We start from the raw sequence: 18,994 nt of genomic DNA on the forward strand, positions 1-18,994 counted from the left end.
GCAAAAAAGAATTTAAAGGTATCGACAATGGCCTTGAATATTACAATGAAAGTAAAGATTTGAAGATGTAATCATCAAAAGATTTTTAGAAAGACAGTCCATTATCTGCGGTAGGTGTCTGCACTGGTTTTTGTTCAATTATAGCCGATCCAAAGAACACGGCAGCGTACCTGAGATGAATTTCTCCAATAACCATTAGGACCTGCTACACAGTTTTATAGTACTGTAGTTGTATTGATAGTATTCTAATTTGTTCTGTATTTCATTTAAATATATACGTTGTTACCCAGTTAAGTGGTCCCAATGTGTTACAATTAACTGAAAAACACCGTATTTAAAAATACAACCAGACATGAGGAAATTAAACAGCAAAGTATAACAATTATGTTTTCCTTCCCCCCTTTGATTCTAAATCTAAATTTAATCTAAATTCTAAATTTAGAGTCATTACACCTGAAAATTAAGAGGCAGAAAAACTTGTGCAATCTATGTTAAGTGTAAATTAATTAAAAAACTATCTCAGTTATGGAAATGTCAAAAACAATCCATAGAATAATGTCACTGTTAGGTAGACTATTTTCATAAGTAGGCACATTTATTAAGGATTGTCCTTATACAAATAAAAAAAATGTAAATTATGATATAACATATCAAGACATATTATTAGAATAAACATCATAATGTCCAGTAGTTCTCAACTGTGCTTCAAGCCTTCTGGCTGGTTAGAGATCTGCTCACTGTTAACTTGCAGCGTAGGCACTGGGTCAGAAGTTACTAGCTCATTAACCACAGTGCTTCTTGTCTTCATCAGCTACAACTTTAGCTTACTTGCAGTGTATCCACTTACTTTTATCTTCTACTTTCACTGCAGAATTTGTAATTAATAGCACTTGATAAAGACCTTCCCATCAAACTCCCACTGGTTCCTTGTGTGTTTTCTAAATCAAGACCCACTCACCACATGAGGATGTGTCCTCCTTTTGGATCACTCCAAGTGGCAGAAACCTGTAGAGAAGAAGACTGTACAGCCGGGATTAAGTTTGCGCAACAGTTAACTAAGCTGTCTGCCTTAATGTGTATATCAACTTCTCTGAGATCAAGAGCTTTCAGCAGTGCCATAGGTTGCCCTCTTACTGCTGCTAATGGACTTAATGTAATTTTCTTTTTTGCTGTTGATTTGATGCTAGATAGGACCATAGGAAGAGCTATAGGCCATCGTATGTCTTCCTCATAAGGCCATAAGATATAGGAGCAGAAGTAGGCCATTCAGTCCATTGAGTCTGCTCCACCATGCAATCATGGCTGATCCAATTTTTCCAGTCATCCTCATTCCCCTGCTTTCACCCCATACCTTTGATGCCCTGGCTAATCAAGAACCTATCTATCTTTGCTTTAAATGCACCCAATGACTTGACCTCCACAGCCGCTCATGGCTACAATTTCCACAGATTTGCCATCCTCTGACTAAAGTAATTTCTCTGCATCGCTGTTCTAAATGGATGTCCTTCAATCCTGAAGTCATGCCCTCTTGTCCTAAACTCGCCTACTATGGGAAACTTTGCCATATCTAATCTGTGTAGGCCTTTTAACATTCAGAATGTTTCTAGGAGATTCCCCCTCATTCTCCTGAACTCCGGGGAATACAGCCCAAGAGCTGCCAGATGTTCCTCATACGGTAACCCTTTCATTCCTAGAATCATTCTCATGAATCTTCTCTGAACCCTCTCCAATGTCAGTATATCCTTTCTAAATAAGGAGCCCAAAACTGCACACAATACTCCAAGTGTGGTCTCACGAGGGCCCTATAGACTCTCAACATCATATCCTTGCTCTTATATTCTATACCTCTAGAAATGAATGCCAACATTGCATTTGCCTTCTTCACCACCGACTCAGCCTGGAGGTTAACCTTTAGGGTACCCTGCACAAAGATTCCCAAGTCCCTTTGCATCTCTGCATTTTGAATTCTCTCTCCATCTAAATAATAGTCTGCCTGTTTATTTCTTCCACCAAAGTGCATGACCATACACTTTCCAACATTGTATTTCATTTGCCACTTCTTTGCCCATTGCCCTAAACTATCTAAGTCTTTATGCAGGCTCTCTGTTTCCTCAACACTACCCGCTCCTCCACCTATCTTTGTATCATTGGCCAATTTAGCCACAAATCCTTTAATACCATAGTCCAAATCATTGACATACATCGTAAAAAGCAGCAGTCCCAACACCAACCCCTGTGGAACTCCACTGGTAACAGGCAGCCAGCCAGAATAGAATCCCTATATTCCTGTTTGTCAAAGGCCTTCTGAAAACCCAAGTACACCATATCCACTGCATCTCCTTTGTCTACCCTGCTAGTAATTTCCTCAAAAAATTGCAGTAGGTTAGTCAAGCAGGATTTTCCTTGTAGGAAACCATGCTGGCTTTGGCGTATCTTGCCATGTGCCTCCAGGTACTCCATAGTCTCATCCCTAACTATTGATTCCAACAACTTTCCAACCACTGATGTCAGGCTAACAGGTCTATAGTTTCCTTTCTGCTGCTTCCCACCCTTCTTAAATAGCGGAGTAACATTTACAATTTTCCAATCATCTGGTACAATGTCAGAATCTATCAATTCTTGAAAGATCATTGTTTATGCTTCCACAATCTCTCCAGCTACTAACTTCAAAACCCGAGGGTGCATTCTATCAGGTCCAGGAGATTAATCCACCCTCAGATCATTGAGCTTCTTGAGCACCTTCTCAGTCGTAATTTTCACTGCACATACTTCACTTCCCTGACTCTCTTGAGTGTCTGGTCTATTGCAGATATCTTCCACTGTAAAGACTGATGAAAAATACACATTCAGCTCCTCTGCCATTTCTGCCATCATGATACTTAGTTGGTCATTATTTAGTGGTTTCATTCATTCGTTTGACTTGTCCTAATGATTCTGGATGATGTGGGCAATGAAAAGACCATTCAATGTTCATCTGTCAAATAAACTTTTCTCGGGCTTCTAGCTGTGAATAGGTATCAATTTTAGCCAGGTTAAAATAGTCATATACACCAGCAAAAGCACTAGATCCTTTTTCATCAGTCGACATAATTCCTGATCACAATCCTAGTGAGATGTGTTCCATGGTCAAAGTCGATGTGATGTGGCAGTCCCTATCTAGGAATATAGTCCTTGATCAGAGGTTTTGCTGTGTGTGTGTGGCAGTGGCATTCTTTGCTGGAATAGCTTCCACTTATTTTGAAAACTTGTCCATTATTACCATCATGTCTGAGTATCCTTGACACTTTGGCAAAGTAATGTAATCTACTTGTAAGTGTAAGAATGGACCAGATGAAGCAGGAGAACTTATTTTGGTAGCTTTTCCGCGGCTCTAGGATTTGTTTTCTGGCAGCTTTCAAACGTGTGTCAACCTTGTGTTCTGAACTTTGGATTCTAATCAGTTGATCATCATTTCCACTCCCGTGTGTCCTTGGGAGAGTTTCTGCTCTGCCAGATAAGGAAACAACATTGGTTAGAGCTACTAGTCTATGACTAGTGCTATATGTCCATGTTCCATCACCTTTTAACCTCCCACCATTCTCCATCCAGAATCACTTTTCCTGTTTGGAGCACTGAGCTTGGATCACTCAAATGTCTTGTATGTTCGTCTGTGATAGAGTCCAATTTAGTTTCCATAGTTTCAGTTGCTAGATTTACTGCATATGATCGCAGTACCATCTTTGACCTTTTAAACTGCTTTTATTTATTTTATCCTCCTTGTGGTGCCCTTTTCACAGTTTCATTGGAGAGTGTATTTCCATGGTTTTCCCATGTAAGCATTTTGGAGTTGCTTTTTCCATTTTAATACAGCAATTTCTGATGGCAATTATATGACATTCATATGTTCTTGTAGTAGTTGGCCATTCTTTGTGGGGTTCCTACGACCATAAGAAATCCCCCTTCTCTCCATTAATTTTCTAATATCATGAACAACTCCAAAAGCATCTTGAGAATCAGCATAGATAAGTTGATATCCTGCCACTGTACTGGCTTCACTCAAAGCTTTCAGTTCTACCTGTTGTGCATCAGGAGCCATGCTTCCTGATGTCAGTCAGTTTCAGAAATAATGGCCCATCTAGCCATCCGAATTCCTCCCTCCATTTTTGAGGAGCCATCAGAGTAAAGAATCAGATCTGGATTCTGCGGAGGAGTTTCTTTGTATTAATTTGCTTTTTCATGGTGGTTATTATTCTTCCACAGTATTGGTCATCATAGTCTTCCATGTCCAAAGGTGACAGTTCAAGTGGATTTGCTGCTCTCATTTCTTGATTGATGATGTTAAGTGTCTCAAGAACAGTAGGCCACTTGGAGCACCGAACAGCTGCTACTTGAGAGGACTAATTTGCTTTCTTAACAGGCCAGACTGGAAATGTTTGATGGCCTGTGTGTCTAACAAGAATCTCTTGCTCCTCAATCTGTTTGACAATAGGTAGAATAGCCTCAATAGATGTTCTACACAGGGGATACTGCTTAGTACATGGTGGCATTTATCAGCAAACTCAAAAGGATTCATTTCCAGCAGGCCACAGTCTTTTTTGTTTATATTTTGACCATATGGGTTGATTCAGGTTTGGCCAACTGCATAAGATTCCAAATGACTCTACCCTCTGCGATAGAGTTCCATTCCAAGAAGAAGAGACATCTATCCAGAATTTTATTTCTTGTTGTTGAGGACAAAGTTGTATCTCATGTAGTTTGCTTTTAATTAGTGTAATTATCTGTCCTGCTGCTCCTTATGCACATTTATGAATATCAGTCAACAGTATTCACCTAATATCAACCAGAAGGGGGAGCAAGGAATTCTTACTAAGACACAGCCCGTCAAACAGTCTAGTCTAGCCTTTTAAGAAACTGAATGGTACTTGGAGATCGACAGTAAATTGTTTTGACAAGCTAGCTCCTTTGGTGCAAATCCATCAACTATTTTCAATGCCCTGAATCCATCACAAGCGGTTTGGCTGTTGACTCGCCTGCATTTGCTGTGGCTGTTGACTAGTAAGCAGTGTATTTGGGCAGTAGATTTGGTTATACATGTTAGCTCAGCTCCTATATGGAATAAGAATTCGGTACACTCATTTCCGATCAATAAGTTAACATACCTTTTGCTCTATGAAGAGAAGCAAGGACTGCAGGGAAGGACCTGGTCATTTGTTTTACTGTGTCAGTAAGTCCTTTATATCCAAAGTTGTTTGTTGAAGCCATGTTGACACATTAGAATCTCACGACTTTTGCGAGGATTCAGCTTGCTCTAGAGCTTGTTTCTGTTGCCCACCTTGTTTCCTATTCCAACAGTTTGTGACTCAGTGTAGTTTCTTACTACAGAAGTCACTCTGTGCTTTAGGGGATCAGCCTCGGAATTGTGACTCAGATTGAGATTGTTGTGATACACATTGTGAATCCCAGACCAGGCTCTTCTTTTGGTGAATAGATGTTGGCTGTTGATTCACCTGTGGTAACTGTGGCTGTTGACTAGCGATCAATGTCTGTTGAACCATGGTCAGTGATTGTTGATCAAAGGTAACTGCCCCACCCATAATGATCTTATTCAGATTTCAGTATCTCGTTCTGCTTGTTTGGCAGCTCACACAAACTCACTACATGAAACACTATCTTCACTCTATTTCAGTTTTGTCAGCTTCACCATTTTGGCAACAACTGGTTTCAAGGCATCCATAAAAGTTAACTTCAAGGGACCATGTAAAGAGTCCTTTATATTATTTTCATCTAAATCCTGAAATCCTGTATAACTTAACCATTTATCCTGTAGTATTCCTCATATTCTGAAATGTCCTCAGAAATATTTTGCTTGCCTCCAATCACTTTCCTCCAATCAGTCTACATTGGGGCCTGTTCTTCCAACCACCTTTTAAGAGCATTCGCAACACCTTTGTATTTAGTTCATCATCTCCCATGCCACTGTTAGCTCTATTGCTCAAATACTTTTGGTCTGGTTTGCTGAGAATGCAACATAGTAGCCAAAATTTAGATGCCTTCTTATGGGTGCAGTTTGTAATTTGTTCTTACTATGTTGAAGTTCAGCTCTGGTGTTTAAACTTCCTTTTTTAGAAGGTGCAACATCCTTGGACTAATCTTTTCTGCTTCAGGTGCCTGATAGTAAACCACCTGTCTCCTCTCATATGTTCTACCTCCAGCCTTACAAGTCTTCACTCCTTGTTCTTTATTGGAGTATGCCATGACATAGCTGCCAACCTTGTTGTTTCTTCATTGTCATCCTTGTTTAAGTTGTTAGAGGCCACTGTAGAGTCCTTGTTATGTCCAGTCTGTAATTCCTCGGAGTTCGGATGATGGCGCTGTCTCAGAGGACTGTTCGATTGCAGAAGCGTCACTGGCAGGACTGCACACTTGAAGTCCTTGCTGCACTTTCTCATATTGTTGCACTTTGTTTTGAAGCTTCAGGCATTGCACTTCAATTTATTACACTCACCGTGTTACTCATTCAGTTAATGCAGAGATTTGCTCTTTTTTACTGGCTCTGTCATACTCTTTTTTGTAGTTCATCACACATCTCTTTCTCTTTCCCGAATTGATCAGTTAATTCCTTTACTTGCTCAGTTAACTCTCAAATTCTATTCTCAAGCTGACCACATGTTAGCTTAAACTCTTCTTCCAGTTCTGCATGTTTGCTCCTTCGTAACTGTGATAAAATTGCCATCGCCCCAGTGTTTATTTTTGCTTGAAGTGATGTTCTGGACCTTATCCCATACTTTGTCAAATTAATTGAAGAACCACACTTCATTAGACTTAACATCAATGGTATATATCATCTGCATTATTTGTCATTAATCTTATCAAACTGAAATATTTTATTCAGGTAGAAGCTCAGCTATCTGTTCACAAGTAACGAGAGATTCTGTAGTTAATTTCACAACTTTAGCCATTGTCCTAATTCAATCTCATGTGACACTTAGTTTTGTACGTACGTCTTATTACTTTGACCACAATCTGAAATATTATTAGATTGCAACCAGATTTTCACAAGTTTTGCATCGAAGTATTTCTCCATTCCCACTTGCTTGTACAAATTTTAGTCAAGCACGATATTAGTTTCAGTACTTTTTTTTCCAGATCTACTTTATTCAGAATAGAAATTCAGTATAGTAGTTTCCTCACTCTTAAACATCCACTAGGTGGTGCATTGAAGTTGAAGAACTAGTTGATTATCTTGGGAAATTTAGAATTAGGGGAAGCATTTCCCTCCTTTTGTATTTAGGAGCTGAAAACTTCCACTTTGTCTGGGATTCTTCTGAGTCCTTAAATCTTCACACCCATCCTTGCTGACTACACTAAATTGTTGGATTCTGACATTTATGATCCAAGCAACACACACAAAATGCTGGTGGAATGCTGCAGGCCGGTCAGCATCTATAGGGAGAAGCACTGTCGACGTTTCGGGCCGAGACCCTTTGACAGGACCTGACGAAGGGTCTCGGCCCGAAACGTCGACAGCGCTTCTCCCTATAGATGCTGCCTGGCCTGCTGCGTTCCACCAGCATTTTGTGTGTGTTGCTTGAATTTCCAGCATCTGCAGATTTCCTCGTGTTTGCCATTTATGATCCAAGGTCCTTTCGGAAGTCACAAACAAAGCATAAACCTTGATACTTCATGATTTTTTTACTAAGCACTTATAGAATAAAGGAAATGGAAAATGACTAGCAGGAGTCAAAGAACAAAGAAGAGGATGGTGGGCCAACATGCTAGGCCTTTCTTATGTCATACATCGACAGACATTCCATTCAAATTAGTAGATAAGAATTAACCAGTCAGATAGCCCTAATTCAAATATTGCATTACAAAGAATCTTCCAGAAAGAGAAAGAACTGTAACCACTAAGAGACACTTTGAAAAATTGTGTATGCATATTGTGACCACTAGGAAACATACTGCATATACAAAAGTAATTATGTAAAAATACAAGCAGACATGAGAACGATAAACTGCAAAGAAAATAATAATTATTCAATCTAATCCAACAACTGCTCAGGAACCTTACCGTAGCTAACTTGCATTCTTTTCATTATTTCATTTAGGAAAGAGGTATAGTAACCTGAATACCCACACTCAATGATTCAGAAACAGCTTCTTTCCCTTTGCCATCAGATTTCTGAACAGTTCCTGTTACTCTTTTGCACTATTTATTGTGAAATTTATTGTCATTTTGTATCTTTGCATTGTACTACTGCTGCAAAACAATCATTTTCAGGTCGTACAAGTCAATGCAAGATAATAAATTAGATTCTGAGTCATGAGCTACATTTCTAAATCAAAAAAATATGACCTAATTTGAGCCACAAGTATACAAAATGAACTTTGTACAGTGAATGACTTCACTAGTGCTAGTGCTAATTTCATAACTGCACAATTCTTACAAAATGACCATCCATTTAGTTTCCTCAGGAAAAACATCCAAATTCAATCATGTAACACTTAAAACAGTGCTGCAAAATCCAATCACTAAATTAAATTCCTTAATACTTTTGATGTAACTAAGGCACAATTAAATATGTGTAAGGCTTTTAAGGGAAAATATTCTGTAAATGTAAAACTTCAACTGAGTCAGGAATATAACATTCATCAACATTTTGAACTGTTCAACTTATGTCAATCAGATCAATTTTTGTGTACCAGACTATTATGGTTCAATGCTTGAATTATTATTAAAATAAATTTGATTTTTGTGTGTTAGCGATAATGCTAGTTAATTTTAATTAGCTTTTCGGCTCCCTCTGATGACATTGTTAGTTCAGCTGTATTTTCTTTATTTGTTCTTCTATACAGCGTGTGTGTTCTATTGATATTCATTTCACAATGAGTGAATTTGGAAAGTATTTCTCCCAGTTATGTATTGGTCATGAAGAGAATTCAGCTGTTTTTCAGTAATGTTTGTGTTACAGAGGCTATTTTCACAGAAAGTGTTTGCTTGCTGTGTCTGTTAAATATAAAGTGGTGTTCCAAAGTGACAATTTAACATTTCAGTAACTGGTCACATTTATTGATGCTGTGACAACCCTTTTCATTTGAACTCTGAAGGGGTTCTTGTAACTTGGGCTTGTGAATAAGAGTTGTAATTGGTCATAAACAGCAAAGAAAAATGAGAGATGAACCCTGTATTTTGGAAATAAAGCAAAAGGATAGACAGAAATGAAAAGATAGTAGATGATTAACTGTAGAACAAGCCCTTGGGCTTGTAGAATGCAATGATTTTGTAAAGTTACATTCTGCTTAATTAAGATAACAAGCCCATCACACTATATCCATGTTATTACAGGAATCCAAGTGTAATAAGTTGATTCGAAGCCCTCTGATACAATTGCTTCTCTGTATAATTCACTTTGTTGAGAAATAAAGCTGTTTACCATTCACACTGAAAATCATCTCGCCTTCAAACGATTATAGGATATTTATATGCTTACTGAGTTTTCTTCTCTCAATACATAAAGAGCAAAATGAATCCGTTTCTTTGAAAATAACATGGAGTGGACGTTCATGGAATAGTTGATTGATGCAAATGAAATGCTTTCAGTTGTGGGTGCAATATCATAATGCCTGTGAAATAGAATTAAGTTTTTGTAATTATCACTTTGGAACCTAGGTAGTAAAGTTATTCATGAAATATTCTGCCTTAACAATCACTCAGATGCTTAAAAGACATGTCAATTTGAAGTAATGCATATCTAAAATTTACTTTAATTATTTTTCCACTACAGTAAAGCAGTGATGGATCTACTCATTGATTTGTGCAGCCAATATCATTTAAATCCAACTCATCATACACTTGAACTGCAATCCAGAGAGACACACAAACCATTAGGCTTCAAGCCAAATACTGCTGTTGGGATTTTGGATGTAGACAAAGTGCTCATAAAGCAGAAAGTTATTGAGGATAAGCCAAGAAGACCCCAGCCTGTAGTGCCTGAAGTAGGTAACAAATCAAAATAGCTTGTATTAAATTGTAAAATAAGTCATTTCAATTTATTTGTGATTTAGAGCACTCGAAGTATGTTGCATACTGAATTTGAAATGTTATCTGTGCAGAACTGTGATTTAATGTTTCTTGATAAACAAATTATTCACAAAACAATGCTGTGTCAAAAGCCATATGAAAAGCTTGGAAAATTACAAGAGAGGATAGAGTTAAAAGGTTGAAGGATAAACCAAAGTAGTATTGTGAAAAGCAATGTATGAATGCTTATATATTAATTGAAAAGGTAGTTTGAGAATACTGTTGCATGATTTTGGAAAACTACACACCTACAAAAGTGGGTGCAGTTTTCCTGCATTTTTCATGCTGACCTATCAAAGAAGTATTCATGGTGTAGTGTCAAAAACCAATAAAGATGGCAACATGAGGGGCAATAAATTAATATGCTTATTTATTTTAGTGTGCTATGCTATTACTTAATGTTTAATGCAAACTTGTGACTATTACAGAAAACTGTGAGGTTGATTGTGAATTTCCTAAGGACACAAAAAGCCGTGATTCGTGTCAGTCCATTAGTGCCTTTGCAAGAACTGTTACCAGTTATATGCGAAAAGTGTGACTTCAATTTAGATCACCTTGTGCTCTTGAAAGATGGTATCAGAAGGGAAAAGGTGGATCTTTCAAAATCACTGAATGACTTGGAAACCAGAGAACTGTATGCACTGGATACCAGCAGAGGTGAGTTTGACCAGAAACTGTTCAACTGAATTCAGCCAATTTTCTTCAGTACTTTTTTCCTCAGAGGATAATTAACTTTAAATGACTGCATTCTTAGGAAGATTTTAAGTTTGTTATTCAAATCAAATAAATCTGAGCAAACAATTATTTTGCTGCTGAATGAAATCTGAATAGTAATGTTAAAAATCCAAAACATTAATTAGCTTGTTAGACTTGGTTAAATGGACCAATGGATATGGTGTAACTGTAAGAACATTTTAAACCAGCTGGGGGCTTTTATCCATTTATGCAATGCACAGTACATCCTCAACAAATGAGGCCTAATCACTGAGAATAATTTTGAAAAAAAATAATGATTTCTCAAGATATTTGAGTGAACTAAGTTTTTATTTTGTAATATTGTGTAACTTTCTGGAAAACTTCTCCTTGGAAAAACACCAATGTAGAAACAGTATTTGTCTGCAATATTGCAGTAAATGTGCATTATTGATGTTATTTTAGTGGACTTTTAATGTACCATTTTTGAGATGTTGTAAAACATTTTTTTCTGAAAATTAAAGCAAAAACAGTTGCCTCAGATTTTGTAATGCGGCAATCATGGGTCCAAACAACGGCCCACTTTGTGAGAAACCAACATTAAGGCACACATCTTGTTAAAGATGGAGCCTGGGTTCACAGTTATGTGCTGAAGTACTCAAGTGGTCAAAAGGGCTCTACTTGGCAGATATTACAAATCTATTTTTAATTTACCTTGTGAAGATAAACAGTTACTATTTTCCATTAATATGTCTAAACTACATGTTGCAAATGTTTAACTCTGAAACCAACCGCAAGGTCAGTATGCACTCTGAATTTATCAAATCAGTTATTAGTGCAGATTAATGTTTTATAACTCTACACAACGCTTTCTGATTTTCCTTCCTGGAAACACATTCACAGTTGAAATTCCTGTGAAATGTTTCTCAAATACATATAGTTTGCAGTCTGGAATTTTGTAATGTTATGACCAATTAATAAATAAATTCTAATAAATTCCTATTGGTTTAAATCTGGTTCAATTTTGGATGTGGCAACACAACACTTAAAATGATCAAGAGAAAAAATTATATTAACCTTTCCTACTTAATTCTTTTGCATATGAAAAAGGAATGTATCACAATTTTGCAATTTTCTGCAGCAATTTAATGTTTATGCTATATCTATGAGATATTAAAACTTCCTTAGGGTGATAACCGATGTTTTCCAAACAATTCCAATTATTTTTCATTTTTGTAGTCCTTAAGATTCAAATACATTCTGCTGTGTCAGTTCTAAATTACAAAGATATTGTATTTTTTCATACTTCTTTTTCTCAATTTGCTGTTCTGCTGAAACAGATCTCATGTAAGTCTCCCTGTGTGGAAGTTGGAAGCTCGGCGGTTGCTGCTGGATGTGAAGACTGATTGACAATAAATCACATTGCTCATTGGTTTACAATAACATGAGGATACAAAATTAATTTATATTAAAAGTATTTTTGCTTATAATCTTAACATATAAAATAATAATCATTGTAATAAAATTGTCTATCATTTGATTTAGTTTGGACATCTAGGTATGTGGAAGAACATGTGCATGATCTGTTTGCACTTCTGAGCTTCATGTATGATGGTGTGGTTTGTTGAGTTTTAACGCTCAACATTATCAGAATGCAAAAATAAACAGCTTCTTCTCTTGGTTGCAGATTGTCTTGTTGAAATGCTATTTCTTGCCGCCATTTCATTTCATCCCATTTCAAAATCGAATGCAGAAAGCTCATCAACTCTTTCTCTGCTTTCTGCAGGGCTAAATTGCTTTTATGATTTTTCCCTTTGATATGGCACATTTTCCAAGTTTGTTTCCTGTGAGTGCACATTCCTTCTAAGATTATATTGTCCATTCCCCAAAGTCTGTACTACTTAAAACCAATACTTACAAAACTGCTGATCACACAGCTTCCCCGTATGCTGTTATAATGTAAATGGTTCTGTTTCTCTTTAAGTTGGTCTTGCTTTTTCCTGTTTTCTGAAGCAAGATGTGACCCCTCCGTTGTCAGCCACAACCTCATTTCTACTCTCCTTTATTACTGTCATTGAACAACTTGGTTTCTTATTTAAGTCTATTAATATAATAGACTTATATTGGTGTTCATAATAGTCACAGTTTTCTGTCAACTATTCATTTTGAAATTAGCTTCAGCCTATACAAACCTATATCTTTATGGTAGATTGGGAAAAACAGTGATCTCAGAAATGTCTCCAGGGTGATTTGTCCAGCCTGAACAACAAATTTTACAACAAACAAGAAAATTTGCAGATGCTGGAAATCCAAGCAACACCCACAAAACGCTGGAGGAGCTCAGAGGCCAGGCAGCGTCCATGGAAAAGAGTAAACCATTTCAGGCTGAGACCCTTTATCAGGACTGCAACTTTGTTTCCTGCTTTCATTCAGTTTCTATTCCAGAACTTCTTCCATGGACTCTGGACTTCAGTCTTGCTGTTAAACCCACTCAGTGGCACATCATGAACTGCTATTTCAATTAACAACTATGCTGCCCTCATTCAAACATCTCTGTAACTTTATCTTTGAAAAAAACTAATTTGTTGCAGTTCAACACTTTTTTTTCTGATTTCAAAGTATGAATACATTATACAACCTTGAGATTCGTCTCCTTGCAGGCAGCCACGAAACAAAGAAACCCAAAAGAAGCCATTTTAAAAAAAAGACCAACAACATCCAATGTGCAAAGAGAGAAAAGAAAAGCAAATCATGCAAACAATAAAAGTAAGCAAATAGCATTTAGAACAAAGTGGGTCCTCAGACATGAAGCCCAGAGCAGGCCACAACCTCAGCCTCAATCACAGAGCAGTGAGCAGACCCACACCACTGGTCCTGACATCACACATCCATCTGGCCCACTGATTAATTGTCCAAACACCACGTTTTGCCGGGTACCCGACCTTTCCAAATCAGTCTGGCGCTTAGATTGATCAAACCTCACTCTTGGTTTTAAAGATCCAATGGAGTTTCCATTACCTAATCCTCAATTGTCTGTCCTTAATTTTCTAAATGACTAATAATATTATCCCAGACTACTGCTTCCTGTATGTTTTGCCACCTCCAATGTTTAATCAACCTATCCAATGTTTTTCTTCTGCATTTAAGTTTGTATTAAAGGTACTCTCCTTAATTTCAAGTTATACAATCCATTATACAGACCAACTCCTAAAAAGGTTTCTTTGGCGGCTGTGCTATTACCCATTTTCCTTTGTTTTCTGTGCTCATTTATCTTCCCATCATGCTGCTGTGTGGTGATATGTTGTATTCTAAAGTACTGCACATTCCACATATGCATTCATATCACTTAACTGTACTTTCCCAATGTTTTCTGTATCTTCGATCTTTCTCTGAAGTATAGACTAAATAGTGGGAAGACCAACTTCAATAGATACTGCAGTCAGTGATGAAACAAAGATTCTCACTGATGACTTCAAAGGAAACTATGCACAAACATCCAAAATAAAATTTCTGACATGAGTTGCTGTCAGCCATCAGTTTAAGCAGTTGGTTTAATGGCATCCAGCCACCATGCTCACTGAAGTAGTTATCACATAATAAATTCTTATGTGCGAGCCAGGAATGAGAAGCATAGTTTTTAGCAAATATTTAAATGCTTTGCAGTCTGTTGAATTAAGATTGGAGTGTACACAAGATGATGGTGAGCACTATTCATATGAACATGTAATCTCAAGCATACTGCAAGCTCCTCGGTGCTGTAATTTCAACTGCATTTCAGTTTTGCACATCTCATGTAATCCAGCTGAGAGTTTTAACTTCTTGCATTTACTCAGCAGTTAAGTTAGGAAGTGTAAGCAATGAGCAAGTATGTGCCAAGTCAGCACCTTGATTAATTTCAGTGCCTTTAAGAGTTACGTTCAAGTTTCGAGTGGCTACAAGTTTTGATTAAGTTGAATTAACTTGAATGTATTTATTTGTTAGGGTAAATATATTACTTAGTTTTAATTTTTTTCTTATGCTTTTAACTATTTTTTAATGAAATATGATCTTGGTTATCTAGAGCAATTTTTGTATATCTTCCTGTTTTTGTAACTTTGGAGACATTCATAGATGTTGAACATTTTTTGCTGGTATTGCATCAGGAAGGCCTGGATTCATGGCACATCAAAATCAGTGTGAGGCTTAAATCAGGAGCCAGTTGTTCTTCACCAATCAAGTTGCTGCTATTCAGTAAATGGGGAAGCCAAAAAGTATTCTGTAGTCCAGATTTGACCAGTAGATCAGATGTTGTGCACTACAGTCATGTAGGATCCATATATTAAGGAAAATAACAACAGAGCATATTGAGAATAATCAAGTTAGGCAGCACCTGTAGAAAAAAAGACTTTCAGGTCAGTGAACTTTCAATAGTTTGTCTATTTAAACAAGCTAATTACTTTATTATTTAAAAATTTATAAAGTTTTAAAATGTTTCCATATACCACAGTTCAGTATTTTAAAAAAATATAGCCATATTTTAACACAAAATGCTGGCAGAACTCAGCAGGCCAGACAGCATCTATGGGAGGAGGTAGTGACGACCATGCTGTCTGGCCTGTTGAGTTCTGCCAGCATTTTGTGTTTTTTTTAATTTAATTCCAGCATCTGCAGATTCACTCATATAGCCATATTTTAATATCCCTTATCTACAAAAATATTATTAAACAATTTATAATATTTTCTGAATATAGCATAATGAGATGTATTGGTCTCACTACCTGGGAATCTGTCTCCTGATCAACAGCAGCAAGCCAGCTATGTAAAAATTCAGTGTAACAAGCTTTGGAAGCAGATGACAACACACTGATGTGACTGTATGATGATTTGCATTCTAGTAACCATGAATAATATCTGTTTTGCAAATTCAGCTGAATTCCTTCTTCACGAGGAAATAAAATGAAAGCTGGATCACTGATAACTGGGAATTTCTGAGATAAATAATGCATATACAGATTCTCCAGAAATTATACCAGTTTCACAGTATAATGATGTCAAACAGTCATCACTACTATAAATTACAGGTCAGATTCTTTGGACTCCACCATAATCTTAATTTCAAAGTAATGAACTCCATCCTGATCCATACCCATTTTAAGGTAAACCAAATTGTTCGTACAACACACACAAAATGCTGGAGGAATTCAGCAGGCCAGGCAGGATCTATGAAAAAGAGTAAACAGTCAATGTTTAGGGCTTGGTGACATAGGTGACTTTTTGATAAGCTTGCAACCATAAATAAACGCCATCACCAAATTAGCCTTTTGTACCTCTGGAATATTGCCCAAAATTGTCCCTCAACCCAAGTACCTGCTGAAATAATGTGTTTTTACCTTTTGTTATTCCCATGTTTCACCATTCCATTGCACTCTTGGCCATCATGTTTTATTTGTTGTAAACTTGCATTCATCCAAAATCTTCAAACAACTCTCTTAAGTTAGCTACTAGTTAAATTATGCCTTGTTTTAAAAATGCTCCTCGAAGTTTTCAGATGTTTTTAAGGCTTTGTACTTAATTATTTCTGCAACTCCATGCATAACTCCAAGATATCTAACCCCTTCTATTTAATCATATCATCACCATTTCAATTGCAGAAGCATTAATTTCTTGAATTCCTTCCTTAAATTTCTCCACTACAGCTTTTCTCAACCTTTTTGCCTTGGAGGAACCCTTGAAATAATTTCCAGGTCTCAGGAGGTCCTGCATAAAGATTATTATATCAACAGCTCACAATATGTTGGCATAATCACTAAGTTGTTGATATAATAGTCCAAATATAATTGACAGTACTCTTTTGAGTAGAGAATGAATTTTAAGCTAACCTTTCATGAAATTAGCTTACTTTTCTGAAAATTAATCTTCTTTCCATTTCATAAATTTTAAAAACTCATAAGGCAAATATAATTAATTAATATTTTCAATAAAACTTGAGACTTTCTGATATCCTTCCTCACTCTCAAACCAAGCAGCAGTGGAAACACAAGGAAATCTGCAGATGCTGGAAGTTAAAGCAACACACACAAAATGCTGCTGGAACATCTATAGGAACATCTATAGGGAGAAGCACTACCAACATTTCGGGCTAAGACCCTTCGTCAGGACTAACTGAAAAGAAAGATACTAAGACATGTGAAAGTAGGAGGAGGAGGGGAAAATGCGAAATGATAGAAGAAGACCAGAGTGGGTGGGACGGAGCTAAGAGCTGGAAAGGTGATTGGCTAAAGTGATACAGAGCTGGAGAAGGGAAAGGATCATGGGACAGGAGGCCTAGGGAGAAAGAAAGGGGGAAGGGGAGCACCAGAGGGAGATGGAGAACAGGCAGAGTGATGGGCAGAGAGAAAAAAAAACTAAATCTGTCAGGGATGGGGTAAGAAGGGGAGGAGGGGCGTTAACGGAAGTTAGAGAAGTCAATGTTCATGCCATCAGGTTGGAGGCTACCCAGCTGGTATATAAGGTGTTGTTCCTCCAACCTGAGTGTGGCTTCATCTTGACAGTAGAGGAGGCCATGGATTGACATAGATAGCAGTGGAAACATTTTAACTTTTCCTTTTGCAACATAATTTTTTCCAAAGATTCATTTTCCTTTTAAGTCCAAGAATCTTGTCACTTGAAGTCAAAACATTTTCTCCAGGGTCTTGCAGAGACTTGTTCAACTGGATCACATGATGAAAAATGTCTGCTAAGTAATTTATATTTTGCAGCCATTCTTAATCGTCAAAGCACTCAGCAAAATCTGGCCTACTATTCTCTTGAAAGTATCCCTGCAATTCACCTTTCAGCTCAAAGACCCTGTTGAGAACCATTCCTCTGCTAAGCCACAGGATTTCTCCATATAGCAGTAGATTGGTGTATTCTTCGTCCAGGTTTTCACACAGTTTTTAAAATGTACTCAAGTGAACTTGTCTATGTTTAATAAAGTTAACCATTTTTGTAGCATTCAGAACTTTTTTCATTTAATCTCCACAAGAGTTTTTGACATCAGCACCTCTCTATGAAGAAAGCAGGGTGTTGTGATAAGGTCAGGATTTTCTTTTTTTATAAGAGAAATGAAACCTCTCATGGAGCTAACTATTGATGGGGCACCATCAGTACAGATGCCAACACGGTTCGTCCAAGACAGACCTTTTGCTTCCAGATATGAAGACCGAACATTAAATATATCCAGGCTTTTGCTTGTTTCGGGCGGCTCTTTGCAACAGAAAAATTTTCTTGAATTTCACCATCACTTACATGACATTTATTGGTGGAATCTGTTGACTCATCAACCTCAATAGAGAAGCAGTTGTTTTTCAGTTTATCACACAAAACCTCTTCAGCATCATGTGACGTGGCATCAATACATTGACTTATCATAGTGTTTGAAGGTGAAACCTTTGCAATTTCTTATACTGTTTCTTGTCTTAACACAGTGTTTAATATAATATAAAAAAATGGCACAATAAATAACTAAACAGGAAAAGTGCATTAAGTATGAAAACTTTACAATACAATTCACTTCTAACTTACACAATTCAACTTTTGCAATGTTTACAACAGCAACAGCATTAGGTCAGCAGCTGAGTCACAGTGTGTCCTCTCATGTCCCCTTTAAATCTTTCCCTTTTCACCTTAAGCCTTTGCCCTTGAGGTTTAGACTCTGTTATTCTTGGGGAGGGGGTGGTGGAGAAAGCTCTGACAATTTAGTGTGTTTGTGTCCTCCAGCCTCTTTCATTGTAGGGAGAAATCCCAGCCTTTCTAGTCTCCTCCTGTAACTTGGGCCCTCCAGTCCTGGCAACATCTCCATCTTAATCACATTCTACCGACGGTATGAAAATGAGAGCTGCACAGAATTTCCAGGTGCTTTCTCACCAACTTGTACAGCTGTAACATGATGTCCCTTGAGACTCATTAAGGAAGAATTCCAAAACAAGTTTTTTTCTGTAAACAGAGTGATATGTGCCTGGAGTCCGCATTCAATATTGTAATTCTAAGCAAACTTGGCTCCAAATTCACAGACTTGTGACTCAACACTTCCCTTTCCAACTGGATCCTTGACATCCTGACCACAATCAGTAACATTTAGACAGCAACATCACCACCATGATTATCCTCAACACCGGTGCCCCTCCAGGCTATGCCCTCCAAATTTTGCTCTAATTCCATCTATAAGTAATTCCATCTACTGTAGTGGGCAGAATCTCAAATAATGATAAGTTGGAATACAGG

At 37.2% G+C, this 18,994-nt stretch overlaps 1 protein-coding gene across 10 annotated transcripts in view; it reads left to right on the plus strand.

Moving 5' to 3' along the window:
- The window catches only part of cobl (cordon-bleu WH2 repeat protein), a 322,888-nt gene that overhangs the window by 159,739 nt on the left and 144,155 nt on the right, over positions 1–18,994 (plus strand). For all 10 annotated transcript variants that reach the window (XM_059972440.1, XM_059972433.1, XM_059972437.1 and 7 more), the window contains 2 exons: positions 9,765–9,975; positions 10,489–10,717. In XM_059972440.1, the coding sequence (XP_059828423.1) occupies positions 9,765–9,975; positions 10,489–10,717 (440 nt within the window). The remainder of the gene's footprint in view (positions 1–9,764; positions 9,976–10,488; positions 10,718–18,994) is intronic.

Source organism: Hypanus sabinus, chromosome 6 (genome assembly GCF_030144855.1).
Source record: "Hypanus sabinus isolate sHypSab1 chromosome 6, sHypSab1.hap1, whole genome shotgun sequence".
Taxonomy (NCBI): Eukaryota; Metazoa; Chordata; class Chondrichthyes; order Myliobatiformes; family Dasyatidae; genus Hypanus; species Hypanus sabinus.